At 38.1% G+C, this 25,016-nt stretch overlaps 1 protein-coding gene across 1 annotated transcript in view; it reads right to left on the reverse strand.

Annotated features, from left to right (window-relative positions):
- LOC111141601 (fibroblast activation protein alpha) overlaps positions 1-25,016 on the reverse strand; it is a 93,284-nt gene that overhangs the window by 13,738 nt on the left and 54,530 nt on the right. Inside the window, exons 12-20 of the mRNA XM_022494274.1 lie at positions 24,281-24,325; positions 17,821-17,925; positions 17,652-17,722; positions 15,808-15,861; positions 13,752-13,876; positions 9,602-9,649; positions 4,166-4,264; positions 3,637-3,706; positions 2,702-2,896 (exon numbers count right to left, since the gene is read on the reverse strand). Of these exons, the coding sequence (XP_022349982.1) occupies positions 2,702-2,896; positions 3,637-3,706; positions 4,166-4,264; positions 9,602-9,649; positions 13,752-13,876; positions 15,808-15,861; positions 17,652-17,722; positions 17,821-17,925; positions 24,281-24,325 (812 nt within the window). The remainder of the gene's footprint in view (positions 1-2,701; positions 2,897-3,636; positions 3,707-4,165; positions 4,265-9,601; positions 9,650-13,751; positions 13,877-15,807; positions 15,862-17,651; positions 17,723-17,820; positions 17,926-24,280; positions 24,326-25,016) is intronic.

The following is a 25,016-nucleotide window of genomic DNA, read 5'->3' on the forward strand; positions in this document are numbered from 1 at the left end:
GATTGTCTGGCTTCTTCTTCTTCTCCTTCTTTTTTTTAAGCCTGCTTTGCTTTGTTTAAATCTATTTATTGACCCAGACAAGTATTTACTGTTGTTTCCAAATATGTACACATGATTTCCTTTAGGTATGTTAAAAAATTTAGCCAGATTGCATTTTATATGAGATCGAAGGGGACACATTTCATTTTCTGGTGGGAAGGTAATTTGAGGGTGGCCATAAAGGCATTACAATCCCAATTCCCATGTCAGACATTCAGTGTCTGATTCCTAAAACACTTCTTGGGATTATCATTATAAATCTACCCTTTTTAGCTTTTGTTTTCTCAAGGCATCTGGTTCCAAGGTGTCCCTTTCACTTTTGCAAAACGACGCTTTCAAGCAAAGCCAGGCCAGTCCCAAGTGCATCTCCACTGTTGTGTATTTGCTTTGCACAGGCCACATAGCCTCCCCTGGTTCACTAGGCTGTTTACCAAAAGTTCCATCTAATAGCAATGCCATCCCTTCACAGTGTGGGGGTGGGGTTGCAGGGGTTAACCCTTTTACGAAGATTGTAAGTGCACTGAAAGTAGAAATGGTAAGTTGCACAATTTTATACAGAGTGGATCGCTATGGCATATATTAATATTTGATCTGTTGTTGTCGAATGGCTGAGCAAATGACTGAACATATGCCTGCTCTATAGCAGGAAGACTTTCTTCAGATTCCATCCTAAAAATGGCTCAGAGAAGGTAAAGGTAGCCAACTACTGCCTCTGGTCTATCTACAGTTCTAAATGCCAAAGACATTTATATTATTGTGAAAATTGGTACAATTTGTGGCTTCATGTCCTATATATTGAACATCAGAAATAACAATTTTCGTTCAGGCCTCTACACGGGTTTCAGGTTTAAATTTTCATTCCATCCAAGAAACGCGATAAGAAGCTATCAGTTCTCTTTCTTGAGGTATTCTTAAATGCAAATGCTGCAATTTGGGTAGTAAATGAGTGCACTCAGAAATAGGATGATGTATTGTGTTGTTCTCAGTAGATTGTGATGATGGTGATGATAAGTTTGTTTTTTAACCAGTGCCAAAACAAACCACTTTTGAGTTCTACCAACTTTGGAAAAGATCCGGTTGAATTACAAATGAGGTGTAATCTACATCTGGCTTTTGATGTAGTCCCAGGGTTGTGGTGCCCTTGGTGTTTCCTGCATATTCTAAGTACAAATAGATCTAACCCACAGGGCAAAAAAATAAAATAAAATAAAAATAAAGAAAAAAAATTCCTTAAAGAATTAGGTCTGTAACACTGACAATGGTGTTCATATTTCCATCAAGGCACACGGCAGCTTTATGTGAGAAACCAGTCTCTTGGTAGATTTTTCTTCGAGCTATCTCTTCTATACCTCTCCATCAGGCAGAAGATTCTCCTAAACAGATTAATAGCAGACAGGCCAAAAATCTGGATCAGCAAGAAAGAGGGAGCCTCTTAGAAATTAGGCATGAAGAATGCCCACAGATTGTGCAGTGTTATTTAATAATCCACTTATTCACTTGTCAGATTTTACTCAAATAGGCTGCTTTTAATTGAATATTGTATATGTGTGTGTATATTACTGTTCACAGAATGGAAGGAAAATTTGAAAACAGATGGGTTATGATTACTTTTCTATTTTTAAAAATAATTACTTGTGAGTCTAAACTCTTCTGGTGTGATTAGAGACAAAAATACAGAAAAGTATTGTCTGGGCCTGGCTCCTAGCTGTTAAATACAATCTTCATTGTGTATGCTATACTGAAATCAGTAACTAATAATGACATTACGATGATCAAAGGAATTTACCAATGAATTTTCTAAATTGCTCTTTGCTGTGAAACAGTGTTTGACCTTAGGCCATTATGCACACATATACATCCATGACTAAGGGTCCACTTGGCCTGTGTTAGCTTTTACATTTGTAAACTACTATTCTCTAACTTTACATACCTGCAGCATAATAACAGAAACACAACAACTGTAGAGAACTATCCATAAGAATCAATCACAGTGTTTCTAAATAAACAACGATTTTGGTGACTATATTCTTTTTGTTTCAGAAAAGATGACGGAGACACAAATTATGATTGAGTATGTAATTGAGAAGAATTCAGATTATGAGTCTGTCTTCCCTATGAATGTTTCCATAATATAATTTGTACTACATAAAATGAATTTTTTGTCAAATGAAAACAGGAAAACACTTTTATGCTAACACAGCCGAACTTCCCAGCTAGCTTAATTACAAAAGACTGTCTAGCATCTGTACGGATAGAGTGTTGATGAAATCTTGGGAGGAATTTCTAAATTTATGAGCCAGAATCCACAATGCTTGAGCAAATTCAGATGTTTGGTTGTCTATGGACCATCCCCAGAGTTATACAATTTTTTGTGTGGGAACCATGTGAATAAATGAAAGGATATCAGAATGACTGTAACATCAAATGAGAGTTATTTGTCATTTATCACTATAAAGCATGTTTCTACATATTTATTAGTTCTTTTCCATCAGTAATTTTTTTCTCTTATTGGGCAAAAATATCTCTTTAAGATTAATGGTAACTTTTGATGAAGTTAGGAAAATAGACAAGAAGAATGACATCATTAAAGATGGAGAAACCCAACAGTGATTGCATGACTTTTGTTGCACATCAATTTCTGTTTGAATAAGAAGGTGCTCACCTGACAGCTGTGATCTGGTCCTCAACTTCATAAACACCCAGCTTTCGATATACTGCATACAGAAGTTTGTCACCTTGGAAAGCTGTTCCTCGGCCATCCACCAAGGCAATGACTATCCCTTCCCTACTTGCAAGATAAGAAATCCAACTAATAGCGAATACAGACCTTACGCTCTGACTGCAAGGACCACCATACCTAAAGAAAAAAAAAAAAAAGAATCTTGGATTCCTTTGTAAAACTCAACTTCACATCATGGCTAAGAATTGCCTTTAGTATTTCCCAGTACATTTGTATAATAAAATTTCAATAACAGTGGCATTAGAACTGGCTCAAAATCAAGAGAGGACCAGGCTTTTCCCAGAGGTTTGCTACAAGGAAGTTGTTTTGGGACACAGCCTCTCCTATTCCCCAAAACGGATACATCTAGGGTTGGCATTTCAAGGAATATGTGTGGGTTTTTCGTCATTTCTGCCACCTGCCACTTGCTAAAAGCAGGCATAAGATATACTAAAAAAAATGCATGGTGTTTTAAGCAAATTGTGTGTAGGTCAGCACTGATTTTGGGTGTGATTCCACTAAATGTATTCCATTCCCTTATTTCATTTCTAACTCACTTACATAAGACATTAAGATGATTTACAATATTTTTTGGCTGCAATTTCTCTATCTCAAAGGTATTCTGACACATTCGGCAATTTGCCATACAAAGGAAATTCAAGACAGCGAATGCAAGCCAGTCCATCTAAAATCCCCAAACTTCCTCAATCTATTTTAAATAGCCATATTTTATTTACTCTGATTAGTTGAGGAATATATAAAAACAGCATCAATAGGAACTGTTACCAAGGAGAATGGTTCATTCTATCTCATAAATGTGTATTTAATTCAACATATTTTCAGTAAATAGTTTTTACACCAAAGAAAATATTACATACACTTGAATTAGCAAGGGATACTTCTTTGATCTGTCAAATTGAGGAGGAAGAATCATCTTGTACCATAAAGCTTGGGGGAAAAAAAAGAAAAATCTTCATTCCACTATATTCATAGCATTATTTATTTTTCTTTAATAACATGATAACAAAATCAGTTCATAACTAGTAAATTGTAAAAAATCAAGAATATAAGTTGATTTTTATTACATATTTTTGCCAAGTTTATAAATTACAGAAATTTTGAGTTATTGTTTTACTAGAAGCATACACTCTAAAATTAAAATTAGATAAATTCTTTTTTAAAAAATACTAGTGTTGAAATGGAGCTACAGAAAAGTATAAGATCAACTCTATTTACAAACATATTAAAGATCTTTTGTGAAACTCTATTGTTACAATAAGATTGTTTTACTTAAGATTTGATATTATAAGGTTTGGATTATAATATTTACTCTATGCTTTTTGAAAAGAAAGCAAGATAAGTGTTCAGCTTCATATTTGTAAATGAGAAGTTTTTAAAAGATCTTACTAATGTCATCCACTTCAAGTTTCTTTATTTCCTCCTTAGGCAGCTGGATATTTTTCAAAGCATTTTCCAATTCTTTGTTTTCTTCCAGGATTCTAATTTCTTTAAAAAAATAAAATGTTCATTTTTCAATTAATAGCATTCCAGAAGAAAATTCCTTTCTTAAAATTCTTTTGGCTTTAACATAGATGAAACTGAAGCTGTATAAGGAACTGTATAAGAAGTTATATATTGACAAGTATATTTTTAACCTAGCCTTTAAAGCAGGTATGAGTGTATGAGGACATTAATCATTGCCTCCTGAACTGATCTTTATGGCATCAAAACACATTTTGGGCAGATTCACAGAGGCAACAATGTTTATTCACCATATTTTCCCATCTCCAATTTTCTAACATGAAGCTATGACCTGAGTGGGGACTTTTTTTTTTTTTTTCATCTACTAAGAAAAAAAATGTAGTAGAAGTAAAATCTATATTGCTGAGATCTCAAATTAAAATAGGGGTGCCTGGGTGATTCAGTCGGTTAAGCATCCAAGTCTTGATTTTGGCTCAGGTAATGACCTTAGGGTTGCTCAGCAGGGAGTCTGCTTGGTTGCTCTTTCTCCCTTTCCCTCTGCTCCCCAAACCCACTCCTGCTCATGCACGCATGCTCTCTCTTTCTCAAATAAATAAATATTTAAAAAATGATTATGTAGTCAAAATTTGTTTTTAAATTTTCAATGTATAAAGTCAAATACTCTTTCTGTGATTTTTTTTTTTTTTTGAGAGAGAGAGCAGTGGGGAGGGGCAGACACAGAGGGAGGGAGAGAATCTTAAGCAGGCTCTATGCCCAATGTATGAGCCAGATTCAGGGCTTGATCTTACAACCCAGAGATCATGACCTAAGCTGAAATCAAGTCAGACACTGAACTGACTGAGCCACCCGGGCACCCTAACATATATTTCTTCTTAAATCTTTTCCTTTTGTACTTAACTAATATAGGATATGCCTCCCTTTTTTGTAATTGAATTATTGTACATCCTATCCCTTCAGATCATTTTTGTCAAGGTAGTTATACATCTTAGTAAAATAACAATATATGCACGCTCTGATCTCTTTCTGTTTTTCACCTTAAAGGATCTTCAAAAAACCTGCTGCTTATATTTGTGCTTAATTATGTTTCACACGTTAATCTTTGAAACTGAACCATCTATTGATCTCCTGATGCTGTAGTTTGGTGGTATATGCAAATGAGTTTCTAGCAAGTGAGGGCTTTTTGCAAGTTATATTTTGAACTAGAATGGATTCTAGTTATCTTCTAGAGAAAAGATAGATTTTCATATAGCATGTGGGGTTTGTCAATTTATTTTTCTTAAAAGAAGGTCTGGGTGACTTCTGAGATACGGCAGTTTTTACAAAAGACATCCTGTGAACTTCTTGTTTTTGTGCCTTTTTAAAAGTGGTCCTTGAAGATAGGGAACTGGAGGAGTACTTGTAACTACAGTAAGTTTGCCAAACCACTTCCCTTGTAACTCTCAGTTTTCATATACTCATGGCATTTTGTTCCAACATGTTATATTTAATCTTAGAATAAGTATAGATGTTTTGGTATGAGTTGTATAAGATACATAATAAATTTCATTTTAACTTTGGATAATTCATCAGGAAAGAGATACTTGTGGCATCTTAAAAGTTAAAATAGAAAAAAAAATCCAAAAACCCCAAAAAACAAACCAAAAACCCCCCACCAAATATACAATTCTAAGTACAATGGGGCCAGCTCTTCATTCTCCTTGTGTGGGTTCTATGTGTGGAGCTATTACGGATGAAGGGAATCCTGAGTGGAGCAAGTGCACAGAGTGACTGCGTTATAATTGATTATTTATTTATTTTCATATTTTACTTATTATTATATTTATAATTTACTTATTTACTTTTATCATTTTACCAACAGGTACTGGAAGTTGGAAACTCTACCCAAGTGTTGCCAGGTTGGTTAGAGTTTGATTCCTCCATCCTTTTCCTAGCTATTGAACTTTCCTGATTCACGGCTTACTGAAATGCCAAAGTTAATTCATAAGCTTATTAATGCTCTATAGTTCAGAGAAGTATCTGTACATATGGTAACTTGGCAATTTTCCCACCCCTTGGAGCAAAATAGGATCTCATAGGCCTGTCAGCAGAGGGGGTGCCTACTGGGTTTCTCCATGTGGCTTTGCATTCAAAGCCTGTAACGTGGAAAGAAGGCTACCGCCCAGAGCACCTTTCACCTTATTTCACTCATCATTCTGTACTCGGTCCCTAGCATACTTATTACCCAGTACGTGCTATGTGTGCGTATGTGCTCTCTGTTTGTGGACTCTTTATTATGATGAAATAAAAAAGGAAGAATGATGGATCATGTAAGAATTTTTTGTTTTAATTATATTAGCTACTATATTTTGCCCACTAATTAAAGTATGTGAAGTATCTGTGGAAAAGCTGATAAATGAGGTCATTTGATCAGTTGGGTAATTGTAATGAGCACCTGTGCCTGAAGCAACTAAGCCTCCATTAGGATGTCTATGTCAAGTGTCAACTCTTCCGGGTTTCTAAAGCACCTGGTTCGGGTCCGGTGTTATTTTCAAATGCTCTTACCCCACTTTGCTGATGAAATGAAGCCACTGCATAGTTCTCTGCAATGTCTACAAACTTTTATACAATTACATTAGTAATTTCTTCATTCTCACTCAGCACAATGCCAGAGATGAATCTCCTCCTGTCTCTGGACCCCTTTTTCCCGACTTCTTGGGGACCTCCCTCCTTTATGTCTTCGACCCTTTCTGGTCTCCTAATTTATTCCATCAGCATTTAAACCATGCTTAAATGTTTATTATCTTTCAAAAAGAAATTAAACCTCTATCAACTGCTTCCAGTCATTACCCCACCTCTGTCCTCCTCTCCTCAGGGAGGTCTACTGAAAAGATTCTCTTTTTACTTATGTCCTATCAAGCCTAAACTTGCTTTAGTCTGGCTCCCACCTCCACTGTTTCTCTGCAACTGGTCTGACCAAGCCAATGGTAATCTCCCTCTTGCTAAATTCATTGATTCAGGGTGGGTATCACTTCACTCCCTGTAGCACTTGACACGGATGAGCCCTCCCTCTTTCCTGAGATTCTCTCCTCCCTGCATTCTATGATACCCTACTCTCAAGGTTATTCTCCTTCTGTTCCTCTCTCTGTCTCCTTCATAGGTTCATTTTTCTCTTCCCATTTCTCATGTTGGTATTCCACACAGCTTTATTCCTACTCTGTGGGCTTATCCACTTCCATGGTCTTAGTAACCGTGGATTTCATAAATTAAAATGAAATGACTTCTTGTTCCTCATTTTCAATCCAGTGTCCAGATCCAAAACTCTGTCACTCCAGGAGAGCTCCACTTGGCTATCCCATCAGCATCTCAAGCTCAACATTAAAAACAAAATTCATCATCTCCCCAAAAACATTCTTTTGGCTGCAAATCCCTCTTCCAGTAAAAAGCATTAATATCAATCCACTTGACCAAGCCAGACATCTAAGCAGCATTAATTCCTCCTTTATATTAGTGAGTTTCCAGTTTGATCTATCAATCATTAGGAGACACTTCCTAACCCCCAAGCCCCAGATATAGTACTCTGCTTATGTGATTTCCTGCTCTTTTTCCTCCAACCTAATCATTTATTCCACTATATTACCCACTCACATGTTTGCATTCTCCATTGATTTATAATCTCCTTGAGGACACGGACCATATCTAATCTGTTCATTTTTAAGGATCTAGTATCCAGCGCAATGTCTGACTTAATGTGATAGGCGCTTAATAAATATCTGTTGTGTAAAGATTTCTGGCACCAAATGCAACAGAAAATGAGTGAGGAAAAAAAAAAAAAAAACAACCCTGCCGATAAACAGAAGACCTAGCATCAGCTCTAAAAAGCTGCTTATCTGAGAATTATTTAAAATTTCAGATTCCCTAGCCCAATCTAAGATCTACTGAACTGGAATTTCTGGGGAGGGCCTGAGCATCTGTATTTATAATAAACGTCTCTGGAGAATTTCATCACGAGGCGAGTTTGCAGAACTGTGTTCTAAAAAAATCACATTCTATTCGAGGGTTAGAAAACATATAAATACATATGAGAAATGAGAGTGACATGAGCACTGCACCTATTTTCTAAGTATTGGGTGAAGTAATAACACTTTTGTATGCAGTACTGAAATTGGTATCTGGCAGGAATAGGAGAAGGATAATAAGAATGTGGAAATTCATGCTCTGAAAAAAGGAAGGCTGACCTTTAGCTGTCATGATAAAATGGGAATCATACATTTATGGGAATTTCCATTAAAACAAAATCTTACAGATTTGAATGTAGTATTGCTTTAAAATGTCTCTTACTGAAGGTTGAGATGAGCCATGCTGAGAAATACAATCTTTTATTCTTAAAGATATTTCATTATTAGACATGAGGAAAAAAAAAAAAAACCAACCAACCAACCAACCAACCAAACAACAAAAAAACCCCCACAACTTCAAAATGACACTAAATTCATAGCACCTCTGTTATAATACCTGTCCTGCCCAGAGCTTCTGAATTGACTCTGTTTTTCCTCATTACCTTATTTTCACCTATTTTATTTGAGCCATTGTGTTGGCAATCAAGCTAACCCCTGAGCAGTCTCCTGAATTGTCACCGAAGCTGTCCAGGGAGGAGCACAGGCTCGAGTCCTGAAGTCCCTCATTATCCCTCGTCTCCCTCAACTTCAACCCTACAACGTTGTTCAGCACTAAATCAAAAGACACAGGGGCAACTGTGGGAAGAGTATGGGGGCAATCACACACTCAGATCACTCTGGTGAGAGCAACGATGGTCATCTTTGATCTGTGAAGTATTTTGAACCAATATCACAGATATGGGTTGGAGGAGGACTGTCTTGATAATAGCTGAAAATGGGGAAAGCCTCTAAATTTGAGGGATTTCATTCGTAGCAACAGTGTGATGTAGCTGTTAGAACAAAAGAGCCAGCGTGATAGTCAGACACCCTCTGCTTTGAACTGGACTTAGATCTGGAATTTGTCTCTAGTTGGAATGTTGCAGTGAAGTAGAAATTCTTATTTGGGAGAGAGGTTGTGCTAAATACCTAAGTTTCCTTCCAAAGCTAACCGCCTGTGTTTTTGATAAAGCTGACTGGGGAAGACAGCATGGATCTCTGTGATATAACTCATCTGTGTGATGCCAGGTTCTTACTGCAAATAATATTAGATTTCAGAGGGTCAGATTTGACTCAAAGGATATCCAAGTCTATGTGACTATAGGCTCTATGACCACAAGATTCCAACACAGTTTCCCTTGTTGGTGTGGGGAAACTGTCTTGCTGCCTCCAACATAATGTCACCCAGAGTTCAGGATTTTTTTAGACAAGAGCATGCAAGTTAGCGTACCTTGATCAGTGTGGCCGTCATGAAGGGTGGAAATCGGGAGGCCGGGGCCTGTGCACAGCATGAAAACAAAAACATGCTTTAGCATAACACTGAGTTTCCGATAAGATACTGGTCATATTTGTGATTAATGTCAAGCTCAAGTATATCTCAATTCTACAGCTACTTTTTTTCCCATGGAGAAGTAAATATCACCTTTTAAGTTACATTTAAACAACACGAGATCAGAGCTCAATTAAAGAATAGATGTGAGAGAAGAGTTGCTTGTGAGCTTTTCCAGGAGTGATCTTGAATAGCCCAGATCTCATTACACAAATGGCCCACAGGATCTGCCATGATAAATGGCCATCTGAGAAGACATCATGTTGTAAGGGCTAGTATTAGCTGTGTCTTTATTATCTGATAATCTTCACCAGCACCCAGATGGTACTTTCCATCTGGCTTCTTGGTCCAATGTTCATTTTATTTTGGTGGGTGGAACCCATCACCTCCCCCACCACCTTGTAATCAATAGATGCAGAGATAAATGTATATAGAATCTGTTACCTATAGGCTGTGGTAGGTGACATTCCCTGGGAAAGAGAATCAGAAGTTTTGTGGCCCAGAGGTTTTCCTGGGGGGGAGTATTAGGATGCTCACTTCTGGGAAAGGAAGGATGGGGTGGTGAGGGAAGGTAGGCTTTAGTGCAGTCAAAACACAAACCTTACCAGACCCCAAAGGGAATCTGGAGCTGAATGGTTGGCAGAAAGACCTCCATGTACCAACATGGCCAGCTTTTATACCCCATATTGGAGCAGTCTTTGGATGCAGCATGGGATGAGATCGATTCCTAGGGTGGAGGCTCAGCTGTGAGCTGTCGGTGGCTACCAGCACTCTCAACAGCTGGTGGAATGAGGGATTCGGTCCTAAGTGGGGGGGTTCTGAGTGGCATACTAGTGTCCACAATATACCACAGTACAGAACTTGGGTGCTCTGTGCAGAAACAGGCCATTTTAACAAGATCTACAAAAATTAAACACTAATTATCTCTAACTTACTTGAACCATAAAATAAAATAATACCTGGAATTATACTTTTTAATTTTTTTTAATTTTTGTCAAGTAGGCACCACACTCAATGTGGACCCCAATGGGGGACTTGAACTCAATGACCCTGAGATCAAGACCCAAGCTGAGATCAAGAGTGGGAAGCTTAACTGACTGACCCACCCAGGGGCCCCTCAAAATATACTTTTAAAGGATAAATTTGTTCTGGCAGTCAATGGGTTAAAAGACACATCATGGAGGTTGGGGATAGAGGTTCATTTGAACTCCTGATGCTTCTTCCTTCTTTGTGGAATATCATTAGAGTAGCACTCTGGATCCCAAGCAAGCTGAAGGGGGATAACCTTTTTGATGAGTTCTCAGAAGACCTGGCTATAAGTAACTCCTTCTTCTGCTTTGTTCCTGGCTTCTTTCTGCCTGTTCTTGAAGGGATCCTCAGTGCTCTAAGTGGAACAATGCTGGGGTCTGTGGGGGCAGCCAGTCGCTGTCTAGTTGCAGCCATATTTGTTTAATTGTAATTCTGAGTAACCTTTACAGGTAATAAAGCTGATATTTTAATTTCCTGCCTGACTCCTCAGCCTGACTTGAGTGTGAGGAGAAGGGATATCATTTATTAGGCTTTCTCAAAAAATAATTCTCTATTGTGTGGAGTTTCAAAATTTTATAGAATTTAATTTCAGAGATTTTCATTTTGACCACCTTTTCTTCAAAGTTATTAGAAGGCACAAACACATATTATATTTTTGGTCAAAATATAAGGAAATGAAACATGAATCTGAATTTCTTGACTTCAGTCAACCAGCAACCACCCTATGGAATTTTCATGGGTATGCAGCTCTAGTAGTGACAACTAGCATATCTTTTTTAGCCAAATTCTGAGACAGACTAATGACTGTCCACTCTGGATACAAATGGCCTGAGCATGTGGTTGCAGTGGCTTAAAAGCCTCGATTGTCTGGAGTCCCTCCTTTGCATTACTTCTGTTTCATCAGCATCAGGAAGGGGATTTTTACCTATTTAATCCTATTATCTGGGATTTACTCACCATCTCTTGGAGAGTTTGAAGTTACATAATGAGGCTTTACTCTTAGTCCTAAAGGGAAAGATTTCAAGGTTTTTCTTATGATGGCTCAGTGACTCATTTTACTGGAGCTTCAAAAACACCAGACGATGTGATGCTTCCCACACAGTATATTTTTTGCTAAATGGGAAATTACCATACTGCCGAGCAAGAGTGAGTGTGGAAAAGTCAGGCGATTCAAGTTCTAGAAAGGACTCTTCCACCAACTTTTGAGGAGAGCTTAGTCTTTGCTTCCTTATCTTTCCAGTGGGCACTCAGACTCAGGCAGATATTAGGAAGACAAAGTGATATAAAAAATGGTAGAGTGCTTTCAAAAAGGTTTGAAGCATTATACAAATGCAGAATGCATAAAAATATAAACGAATGTATGCAAGTGTGGGGTCACTGAGGTCTCAGTGGGTAAAAATGTCAGCGTAAGAACAAGTTTTTTGTAAGGCCTTGCAAAAGGCAATGGGCTTTGATCTTCTTTAGCACCAATGTCCATTCAACCATTATGCATTATGCATAATTATTGTGCAGTAACCATTTTTCTTGGCCTTATGAATGTAAAGATGAAAAGAAAGGAGCCTCTACCTTCAGGAGAGAAAGACAAACAGATGACTCAGTATAGTTAGTTCAATGATACTAGATGCCTGGCATGTAAAGCTTTCAAATGTTGAAAAATTTGCATATAATTTGAGTTGGGTTGAAAAATGTTGCATATAATTTGAGAAGGACATTTAATATATATCTTTAAGTGCCATCACCACAATCAGTGCATACAGTCAGGAACAGTAATCTCTTGGCTTTTCAAAGATGTCATTGACTCAACATTTTGTGAAAGTAGTTGTATCAAACTGACAACTCGTGCCGTTCTTAAAGGGACCATTTGAGTTAAAATGTTTATTCACTTCTACAGTCACTTGAGCAGGGGCTGGGGTTCTGGAGCCAGGTGATAGGGATGAGGAAAGTGGCACGACAAGGCAGCCTTCCTTTTAGGAAGTAAAGAACGTGGGGTCTGCCGAAACTTGTCAGGGATCTCCATCAAAGATTCCATTTGTTGTCTCAGCTACCTTCCACTGGGAGTTGATACCAGAAACAGTAGAGTGGCATCTAGCTCATAATAACATACTCTGTCGGCTGTTCCTCACCAGGAAAACTCAGGGATTAGTTAGGGGGATGGGGTAGAGAATGGAAAAATAGATTATTTCTCAAGTCCGTTTTCCAAATCTCCATGATGCCTACTGAGACCCCAACATATCTCATTGATCTACTGATGCCTAACTTAACCTTTTTCATGGCTTGTCATATGTTCAAGATATAGATAAGGTGTTATGCATAAAATAAAATTATTTGGATGGAAATTATTCACTAAGCTTACACATGGCCTAAAAAACCTGGAAGTATTTGGTCTACTTTATTCCTTATGACCTTTTACTATTTGAATGAATTACTTATATTTCCCTAATTTAGAAAGGACCTATGAGGTGACAAAAGTTTACTTTCCATCCTTCCTGAAACTATAGCTCAAAGAAATATTGGCCTCCAAGGGAAGGAGTTCAGGTTTCTAGGACTTTATTCTTTACCCTGGCTGTTGGAATTTGACATTTCTCCAGGCAAATGGGGCCAAAGTCCAGCAACCATTTTAATAGGGATGGCTTCTTTCTGTGATACTGCTCAAGTCTTGCTTGGGTAGCTCGTGTTTGCATATAACGTTAACGTCATGCTGCTGTGGCACATGGTCGGCAAGAGCTTGGGATCTACAGTCAACACCTCCCTGCTTCCATTCTGGCTCTGCTGCTTACCAGCAGTGTGGATCATTTGCAAGTCATTCTATTTCCTCAACTGCAAAATATCGGGATAAAAATGCTCTCCAATCTTCCTTTCATTTTTTTCCCCATAAGCGTTAGATAAGATAACATAGGTAAGATCCCCCATATATAACAAGTGTCTGATAACCTGTAGTTTAGGATTGATCAGAGGACGATGGTGACAAGGACGACAACATTGGCCGTGGGGTGGCAGAGCTCGTGGCGGGTCCTTTACCTACCATAGCAGACAAGTGCATAGTACTTGGCGTAGTCACTGAAACTTGCTGTGTAATATTGGCACCTTTCTTTCCTTAGATGGCAAGTAATGCACTTTTTGCTTGGAGGATAGCTTCCAATGCTAATTCTAGAGGAAAATGAAAATAAAACTAAGCTGAAATTTTGAGATTGTATTTATCAAAATGTACTACTCCATGTAAAATGACTAATTTACATATTGACATCAAACCCACTCTATTTTTCTCTTGCCAATATCATTTAAAGTGAAGGGGAATTACAGTATTTTGATGTAGCCTGATTTTCAATCATCTTTGCCTGCAGAGGCACAAGCTTTGAGAGAGAAGCCCTTTGGTTTCTCTGGGGTGAGAGAAATATCTAACACCTTGAATGGGAGTGAGGTAACCACTTCCCATAGCCATTCATCCCTTACATCTTACAGAGTGCTTGGCAATGCATAGTTCTTCATCTTCCCATCTCTCTTTTTGTACTCCCATGCAAAACATGCAAGGAAAGTCTGGCAGTCTCACCAAGAAAGGGGTCGCTGTTCTTATCATATATCTGGAAGGGGAAATCAGTCATAAGCAAAGTGGAAATTAAGAAAAAACATAGTTTTTAAGTGCCTCCTGTGCCTTTCAATCCTTTCTGAAGGAAGTTTAGGGTCAGGGAAGCTCTTCCTGAGAATGCTTCCCCCCACCACATTCTTAACACAAACCAACTATACTTACCACATTGGACCCACCCTCTCCCCAGCAAAGCTTCTGCATGGCTCCTGAGAGGGGTGACTGGCTTTAACATACAGACTTCCAGACCTGACCCCAAACCCTCAGAATCGGATTCTAATCTGGGGCAGACTAGATGGTATGATGATGCCAGGACAGGGTCGTGGTCAGAGTCTGTTGTGGCTGGTAAAATAATTTGCTCCTCCAGTATTCCTTTTGCTGCTGCCCTTTACCTTGCCTTGGGCATGGTTAAGGGGAGCCAGAGACATTGCTAGCACCACAGAAGGATTCTCTCCAATAGATAAGAAGTCATGATCCAGGAGGGAGCAGAGGAATGCAGCAGGGGGAAAATTCCTTATTTCCTTGGTTACAGTTCATATTCATGTTCACATTTTTGTCTAATCTTAGAATGTTAGGTAAGCAGTTAACAGTAAGGGGGCTAGGTCAGCATGCCCAGGTACAAAATTCTGGCTCTAACAATATCACCTGCCTCCTGAAGTTGTGGCGATTAAATGAAATTACCAATGAAAAGTAGGTAACAAGGTACCTGACATATAGCAAACTACCAGCCCGTGGTAACTATGACTTCTACTTCTATATTTGGAGAGGGCTATTAAGGGCACCATTCCAATCACCAAGGGGACAACTGGACCAACTTAAACACTAATTTAGGGACAGAGATGAATTCCTTCCAATAGTAATAGGCTTATGCCAAAGTGAGCCATATTAAAAGAAATCACATGATAAGGCAATAGCCACAAGGCCTGGTACACAGTAGGGACTTAGTAAGTGGCTGCTAAATGGATGAATGTCCTCAATTACCTCTAAATTTAGTTGAAGTATTTAGTATCATGCTTATATCAGCATTAGAATCTCTTAACTTTTTCTCTGAAAACATTTTGAGTTAACTAATATTTGGGGGGTGTATATAATTTTTTTTAAGATTTATTTATTTTTTGAGAGAGAAAGTACATGTGCACGTATGCGCAGGAGGAGGGGCAGAGAGAGAAGGAGAGAGAGAATATCAAGCAGAATCCCTGCTGAGTGCAGACCCCCCCTCCCCCCACCTGAGGAAGGGCTTGATCTCGCAACCCTGAGATCCTGACCTCAGCCAAAACCAAGAGTTGAAGGCTTAACCAACTGAGCCACCAGATGCCCCAGGGAAGTGTATATTTTTATACTATGTGGTGTACGATTCTCTGGATGTTTTACCTTGATTCACATATAATTTTTATTACATTTCAGGCTTTAAAAAATATTCTGCATATCCAAATGCCTCTGACAGATTTTCACTCAAATATTAATGTATAAAATATTAGAATATATTGACATAAATTACCTATAGATATTTCTTCTTCCGGGGTAGCCTTCAAATTCATTGCTAGAATAAAACCTGAAAATATATTCAGAAGTTATCAAATAAGTATTGATAACTAAATGCTGACAGGATTGTTAGTATTAATACTAATAGGATAAATAGAGTCCAATGTGTGTCTAATGAAACTATTATTTGGCACTTATGTAGATAAATCACTGCTGTTTATAAGTCTGAATGTTATGTACTTACTCTCACTTTCAAATCATAAGAGAAAGATTAAATTATGTTGAATACTCCTTTTTTTATTATAGGTATATTGATTCATTAGTTACGATTACATGGTATAAGGTAGGATATTGACTAATGTCACCTCCTTCCTGATCCATTACAGTTTACTGGGCTCTCTGGGCTATATTAATTTTGTCCATGATTCTGAAGACATTTTGAATTTGCTTTACAGAAGCTCCAACAACAGATGAATTTGTTACAAATTCAGAAATGCATCCATGCTACAACACCACACAAAGGGCCATGTTAATTTACCCAGATGCAAAAGAAGTCACAAGAGAACATACTTGTTACTTAAGTATCTGGGTCCCAGTTCTAACCTGTCTTAATATAGCCGTGAAGTGGGAAATCCAATTTAGTGGCATGATTTTCACTCCTCTGTGAGTTCATCTGAATATCACGAAGTAACTGTCTTTTTTTTTTTTTTTTGGCGGGGGGGAGGGGTGAGGGAGAGCATAATGGAGTGTAGAAAATCAGGTTCCGTTTCCCATTTTTAATTCTTAGGACTGCTCAGTGGCCCAGGAGCTTCTATGTCTTCACTGTCATAAACACCTCATTATCCCCGAGTAGAAAGAAAAGGTAAGAGAATGCAAATCACTCCTAGGAGTAACTGTGTCTTCTAAACCAGCATCCTTCGGAGTGCTGTGACTAATGTCACATGACTCCAGCCGAGGGAATGATCACTTGCACTTCTCTTCCGCACATCATCATCTCAAACCACCAGTGAGCAAACTACTCCGTGTCTTTTCTAAGCAGCCCCCCACGGCTTTCCTGTTCTCTCAGTGACTTCACGGTTGCCTCCATCTAATCCTGGCGACCGAGTCCACTTTGCCCTTCCTTCCCTTTTCCTTCACTGCCACGCAGTCAGCTGTCTTGTTCATCCTCCACCTGTCCTTAAGGCCATGTGCCCTTCCTCTCATTCATTTAACAGACGTTTACTGAATTCCAGCACTGTGTCAGACATTATGCTAAGCACTAAGGACACACAAAAAAAGGGGCATAGCTTTTCCTTCCAAGAGTCTGTATCTCATTGCCGCCGTTTTAGTTCAGGCCCCCATTTTGCAGGCCGCGATTAACACCATCACTTGGTCTTCCTGCCTTTGGGTTTTCCCTACCTGTGTTTCTACTTCACAGTATATGGTAGGAAGTAATTGTTCAAAAAATGATAGCTGTTACCAATAATGATCTTAAATTTCTATAACAGTGAATCACTACCAAAAAAAATGTCTGCATTTACGGGCTGCCCTTTATGGATTTTTGAAGCTTGTTCCTTTCTTTGAGTGATAAAGAATAAAATTTGTGTTTAAAAGGAGTTGTTATTTTTAAAATTTTATACTTTAATTATCTACCAAGTATCAGAAGAGACATGACCGCTTACCAAATATTCTTTCCTGAAAGAAATCATGTTAACTAGCTGTTAAAGAATGTGCAGGCTTCACGAAACGACAGCGATCTGACTAACGTATAGAGTAAGTAACCAAAAATGTTCTTAACGAAGAGGTGGTACAGTATCATTTGTGTGTCCATCAGTGCCAATTAAAACCTGAATGGTGCATCATGCTTCATGCAATACTTACAGTGAATCCTGTGTTACTCTGAATATATTTATGGCCTCCCACTTGCCACTTGTAATTTGAATAGCATTTTCCTATAAAAAGACAAACATTATGTTGTGTGAAGCTGAGCGTTATTTGAGCAACCTCAAGTGAATGATCTTTGAGGAGATAAATCTTGGAAGGAACATACCACAGTGTCTTTGATATAGTGAATATGTTTGTAGCCATCCTTGTCGCTAAATATTTTGTAGTACGAAATGGCATCATAGCTGAAAACGGGTGTTGAAACAAAGAACTGGAAGAAATGAACAGAGGTTATGTTCAAAAGACAAACCAAACTAAAACTATAGATTTTTTTTTTGTTGTTGTTAAAAGCAGTGGATAGTTAGGATTATAGGAACCAGAACATCTTGCCTCCCCTGTCTTCTATCACTCACATCTGAAATCCTATTCTTTCAGATAGACAGCTTTCCTAGGGATTCTAACAGGCATTTGCACATTCCAACTGCTGCTTAATTGCTACTACATAACGCTATGCTTACAATGTTTAATTTGGATTGAATGTCTATGCTTGGAGATAATGTGGTTTGAAATAGAGTTAAAAGAATCACAAGTGAGTGCTGCTATCTAGTCAAGTCAAACTTTAAAATGTGGTATTTGACCAAAGTGTGACTCATGAAGGCTGATAGTTCTTTTGATTTTTGATTTGTCTTATGCCAAGCACCTAATGCCAATGACTCAATGAAGACATTTTAAAACATGAAAATATCATGGCCTGCTAGCCACGGTTTTTAACGTTGGAAAGAAGCTTCTGGAACTTCCAGACTTGAGATAAAATTGTTTCCCCAGCTAAGACAAATAGGAGGTTTACTCCTTGAGCTCAGGGAGCCAATCAGGTCTCATTGCCTGTCTCTGACCTCTTCCCAGGGCCCCCACTGGCCACTTGCTGGGAACTGCTAAATGACCGAAGGAGTCTCTGACACTCAGCTTACCTGTGCTCTGGAACAGAGCAAGCAACACCTCACACCAGAATGATATAGAGAACTAAAATCCTGCAAATGTACTCACACCCTATTTCAGCTAGTAGTTTCACCATTAAAAAAATAACCATCAACTCAACGTAATAAAAAAAACCAAAAAACAAAAAACATTCATTTCAATTGAAAAAAAAGGCAAAAAAACCCACAAAAAACCCTTATCTTAGATTTGTTGGCTTTGTTGTCATTGAGATGTGGAAGAAAGGCAAAAAACGGCCACATGAAGGAAGAGCTGCTCTGCATCTCCCAGTAGAGATTCCCACAAATAATCCCAAACCAGCTGTGTCTAGCCAGAAGTGCTTCCTTCAGAACTGACCAAGGGACAACAACCAAACTACCAGTATCTTTTAGTTGCTGTAGGCTTTTTAAGTGAAGGCTCCACATGTGATCTGATAATTGATGCTTTTTGATAAAATTGATGGTTATGATTGCATATTAAAATGTAATTTATTTGGGTATGGTATCTGTAGTGGTCTGAAGAACATTCTCCAAAATTCATTTGAACCCAGAATCTCCAATGGTGACTATTATGGACTGAATGTTTCTATTGCCCCCAAAATTCATATTTTGAAACCCTAGCCCGCCACTAGGACGGTATTAGGAGGTGGGACCTTTGGCAGGTAAGTAGGATGAGATGAGGTCATAGGGTTAGAGCCCCTCTGGATGGGATTAATGCCCTCACAAGAATCACCAGAGAACTGTCTTCCCTTGCTCTGTTTCCACCATGTGAGGATCCAAGAAGTTGGTGGTCTGCAACCCAGAAGAGAGCGCTCACCAGATCCCAACCTGGCTGGAACCCTGTGCTAGACTTCCAGCCTCCAAAAGTGAGAAAAATCAGCTTCTGTTGTCTCTAAGCCACTCAGGCACTTTGTTTTAGATGCCCAGATGGAGGAAGACCAAGGCAAGCACTGAGATGCGATTGTATTGAGTTAGGGTGGGTGGGCCTTGAATCCAATCTGGCTGGTGTTCTCATCAGAAGAGAGGACACCACTAGACGCACAGGGACACAGGGAAGAAGTCTACGTGATGGTGAAGCAGAGATGGGAGAGACGCCACTGCAAACCGAGGAAATCCAAGGACAGCCAAGGGCCACTCGTAGCTGGAAGAGGTGAGAAAGAATTCTTCCCTGGGAGCTTCAGAGGGAGCATGACCCTGCTGACACCTTGACTTTGGACTTAACAGCTTCCAAGATGGTGACAGAATAAATTTCAGTTGTTTCAAGCCACCAAGTTTGTGGTGGTTTGTTGCAGCGTCTCAGGAAGCTAATACACTCTAAGTCTTATCACTCTGGCACAGAATGGATGTCTTTCACCAAATGAAAAATGGAATATGGAGAATCTGTCACCTTACACGATTCCTTTGTTAGTTTCATTAATCATAAGAGCAGACTCAGTGGGACTTGGGGGATTGGGACTAATGCCCCTAAATGAAATTGAGAGTGAAAAGGGGGCCCAGGGAAAAGAGATTCTGCCTTGTAATTTTGCGAACGGAATTTCATTAGCATAGGTCGCCATGACAAGTCATTCTTCATTTTAGAATGAAGCTTTGCCTATGGGAAAATAATGATATACCTACTTAGTGATAGCCATTTCACAATGCCTCCCTCTCACTCCTCAGGGTGAAAGACAAAAACCAGTGCTACGTTGTCTTCACCACTAAAATGGAACCAGGGTCACAAAATATTTTAAGATGCCAGAGTAAAAACATACACTCCTTACACCTTCAGATAGTAAGGAACTGTAAAAAAGGTTTTGTTCTAGGTGAAGACTTAAAATTTCATTTTCATTGGAAAAAATAAGAGGGCAGAGTGTTGTGTTTTAAGATACGAAAATCAGGTGAACAGGAAGAGTATCTCTGCTAAGCAAAGACTGTTATCTTCTCCCCTTTTATTGCACACGTTGAAGACAGCTGCTTTAGATGAACGGGTAACTCAGCTGAGCTAAAGAGAGTGTGAAATATTTCCGCCTTCACCTTCCCAGAGCTGGGTCCATCACGCATCCTGAGTTAAGTGCTTTGGGCAGCAAGTTACGCCCAGACCCTAGATAAGCACCCATAACTAGGTGGTCCTCAGTTTTAACAAAGCCTTTTCACAGCCCCTTCTTTGTGCTTAGATTTTCTGATAAATTACTCACCACTATGTGCAAAGCCATTTCAAATATTGTACTTGGAAGGTAAGATTATTTACCACCAGATAATTTCTTGCCATGGTTGAGGAACAACCCTGAGGTCCTACTTAGCAAAGGCTGATGCCTAAACGGAGTCCGCATTTGGTGAAAAGCACAGACTTCCAAGCACCGAGTCGAAAACTCATTTTTCTGGTAACCAAATTTGGCCAGCTTTATTTTTGAAACAAGGAAATAAAACCTCACCTAAAAGTAAAAAAAAAAAAAAAAAAAAAAAATACAAACCCAAAACAACCCTCATTTTTTCTGAACAAAGGGATTTTGCCAACGGCTAAGAGAGGTGTTAGTGTATTGCTTACTTATTTTATTTTATTTTATTTTTTTAAAGATTTTATTTATTTCACAGAGAGAGATCACAAGTGGACAGAGAGGCCAGCAGAGAGAGAGAGAGAGGAGGAAACAGACTCCCTGCAGAGCAGAGAGCCCGATGCGGGACTCAATCCCAGGACCCTGAGATCATGACCTGAGCTGAAAGCAGAGGCTTAACCCACTGAGCCACCCAGGTGCCCTGCTTACTTATTTTAAAATGATTTAAATGTGGCTTTGCACTCTGAGTTGTACACTTTTAGTGCCGGTTTTCCAAATTTTACAAACTCAATCCTAGATCCTTTGATTAAAGGTTTCTTTCTTTCTTTTTTTTTTTTTTTTTTTTTTTTTTTTATCTACAGGACAAGAAGAAATTTGTTTGAAGTGAACTTCTTGTTGTTATTTTTCTGATCAAATACCAAAGGAGATTTTGGGTTATTTCTCCCAAATTAAGACACCAAATATCTCATGCTGGAGGACAGAAAGTTATAGGTAAAGTTCCATGTGCTAGTTCCGTGCCTGCAGCTAACAGGTGCATTGCTTTACGCCAGTTATTCAGTCTCACGCCTCTGATTCACATGCAGTTTCCAAGTGTTTTTCAGTTTAAATTTCCTTAATAAATTCTAAAGGAACAACTTTTCTAAAATTGCTCTTTAATTTTATACTAACATGGCTAGCCTGTGAACTTTCTCTAAAAACTTCATAAATATTACTTGAACAAATGTCTGAAAGACATACATATTTCTAGGTTATTTCTGGGTAGTTTTATTAAGCCATTGGTTTTCAAAGGAAGCTATCCAGAATATTATGACATATGAGTTATGAGCATGTAAATTATGGCCTGAGTTTCAAAAGACATCTCAAAACTTAACGTCTAATGAATGGCCTCTTCAAAGCAGCTGCCTTGGAGAATGTGAGCTTATTCTTGAAAGCTATCAGTGCAAAGATTTTCCGACAATACCTCTTCCGGTATTTAGAAAATTTACAGACTACTGGGTAAATTTTAAGAGATCAAGATGAGTACATGAAAAAATAGTTTTTCTCAATAGAATTCCAAAGCTACAGACCTTAAAATGATCTAGCACAAAATCATATGTTGCAGATAAATAAGGCACTGTTCACTAGATTTATTTTGGCATGATTTTTTGAAAATAATTTTTTATTTAATGTAAGGATCTCATCTTCCTTTGAAGGATATGTGTGTGCCTCCACTGAGGGTAATTAAAACAATGTTCTATGGCTTTAGAGGGCAATTAATCGATCCATTCATCCAGCTCATTTGTGGAGATTGCAAGGCTGGTTCTATCCAGATTGTAAAAATTGATAAGATACAAATGTTGAGGGGTGCCTGGGTGGCTCAGTGGGTTAAAGTCTCTGGCTTCGGCTCGGGTCATGATCCCAGGGTCCTGGGATCTAGCCTTGCATCAGGCTCTCTGCTCAGTGGGGATCCTGCTTCCTCCCTCTCTCTCTGCTTGCCTCTCTGCCTACTTGTGATCTCTGTCAAATAAATAAATAAAATCTTTTAAAAAAATGTTGACTCTAAGATGCTTATAAATAAGAGATTTCAAAAGATGCATTCTAAAATATTTCAGAGTATTTTGAACGCTGGTAGCATTTTCAGGATAAACGGGTGTGGATTCCTGAAATCATGTCTTTGAGAAGACTGTTGGTATCATTGCTTATCTACTTGTAAAATCATATCATTCATGTTATTCTGCAGTAACTCCAGCTATGTTATCATTATGGAGAATACAACGAAAGGACGTCTTCAAGTATTCTTCTGTGCCTTCGGTCTCTACGGGAAATTTTATAATGGGAGTGAACTCATAGGTTAACTTCCCCTTTCCTCAAGTTTTCAAACAATGATCTAGGAATTACCCTTTTTGAAGATGAGCTTCAGATAGACCAACATTCCAAAAATATAAAAAATCCTGTGCTTTCACTGAATACTCCTGATTTTTCTCCTGTTACTTAGTACAGTGGCAGAGTGAACTCAAATAGGACTTCCCCATTTCTTTTCCTCAAGTACACACCTATCCTTGTTACCTTACTATTTTAGAATATAACTTACACTTACTGGATGTAATTAGTAAAGTAACTACTCTCAAGTTAATGAACAAAACTGAAATATCTTTAAATGAAGACAGAGTAAGTATATATAAGCTAATATTGCTAAATCCAGAAAAGTGTACAAAAAAGAGTTTTTAATATCTGATGATTTTTACTTTACCATTTACCTTCTTTCTACTCACCTTAACTTTGAATTTTTATGAGTTATCATCTTACAATTGACTCAATTCTTTATTGTCCTTACATCATGAGTTAATGTGTTAAATGAGGTCCTAAGAGTTTCCCTTATCTTTGCATGTGCCACTCAGAGAAACTGTGTGTTTTGTTTTGTTTTTAAATCCAAATGTGAGTTAAATTCAATATGCTTGTATGAAGTGGCAGCATCTACATTACGTTCACTCATTCTCTGTCCTATTGTGTATTCTTCATGGGATATTAGGCACAAGTGATAATTTTGTAAAACATTATTTTTTTACACTAAAAATTCTCACAAATTACTGAATAAACCTATCCCGAAAACTCTACATATAAGTGATAAAAAAAAATAACAAAAACACATGTTTTCCTATTTGGTACCATTTAAAGACTGGAAAAAATATATAATTCACTTATTCATTTCAGTTTATATGAAATTTAATAAAGGTAGATTATCTTTAAATGACTAAAAATACCAGTGTATTTGGTTCTTCTGGCTTCAAATGGCTAATGATTATTATTTTAAGCTGATCAGGAATTATGATCCCTTTTGAAAAAATAATCTTTATTTGTTTAATAAGAGCATTAGTTACAAATATCAAAGAGTCAATTAAAAAGCTAAGGTTGGGACATGAGGAATATGGTTTGTTCTCAACAGAATTTTAAATATATAGACATTAAAATTGTCTGGCACAAAATTGCTGAAAGGACCACTACCTTTATTGTTGTTGTTTTTTACCTTGTTATTTTTTTCTATGAAACAAGTAGTGCCATTTTGGATTCATTTGAAATAGTCCTTAGATAGCTGAGAATCTGTCAAGCAACATTAAAATAGAAGGAAAATATAGTAAAATCATACTCCACCAGCCCATCCAGTTCTGCTTTCTTCTATATGCTCCTGGGTCTAAAAGAAAGATCACATCAAGCATACCATTAGGAGAACAGTTTTTCCTAAATACGATCTGGGCACTTGAACCAGTTAAGCTGCCTACTCAAACTGTACTATTGTAATCGAGTAACTTCATACTTGAGTTTAAGATGACCATATTCAAAATCTTATACATTAGCACTATTGCATACACATGAGTAATCTAAAAGCTGGATCTTATGCAAACATTTAAGAATTCTGGTTTAATTTTCCATAAGGCAGTGCCTGGAATTATTACGTCTGTAGAAGCCTAGCACAACCTAAGCACTTGGTGTTACGTAGTTTAAAAAGCCATTTCACAGTGGAATTTAGGTTAATTTTTTTTTCTTTTCTTAGTCTTATTAAGCAGATAGGAATCTTAAAATGTGCACTAGATCTTATTTTGATGCATATTTTAGCATAATACCATAAATACAAAATTTAGTAAGCCTAAGTAAGCCTAATTGGCTTTCCTAGACAAATATTTAGAGAAAGAACATTCTAGGTGAAATGAACAACACAGAGACCAGGCCAGCTTAGTAGCATGGTTCACAGGCCACAGGCATGGTTCAATATGGCCAAGGGGAGGATAACTATTGAAAAGAGTTGAAGATGAGGAAAGATGACAGGGTATCAGAAAGATCCTGGAGAAACTCTGATGTCACCCTAGGGAGTTTGGACTCCTCCT

Source organism: Enhydra lutris, unplaced genomic scaffold (genome assembly GCF_002288905.1).
Source record: "Enhydra lutris kenyoni isolate GAN:26980312 unplaced genomic scaffold, ASM228890v2 scaffoldscaffold1, whole genome shotgun sequence".
In the NCBI taxonomy this organism is placed as follows: Eukaryota; Metazoa; Chordata; class Mammalia; order Carnivora; family Mustelidae; genus Enhydra; species Enhydra lutris.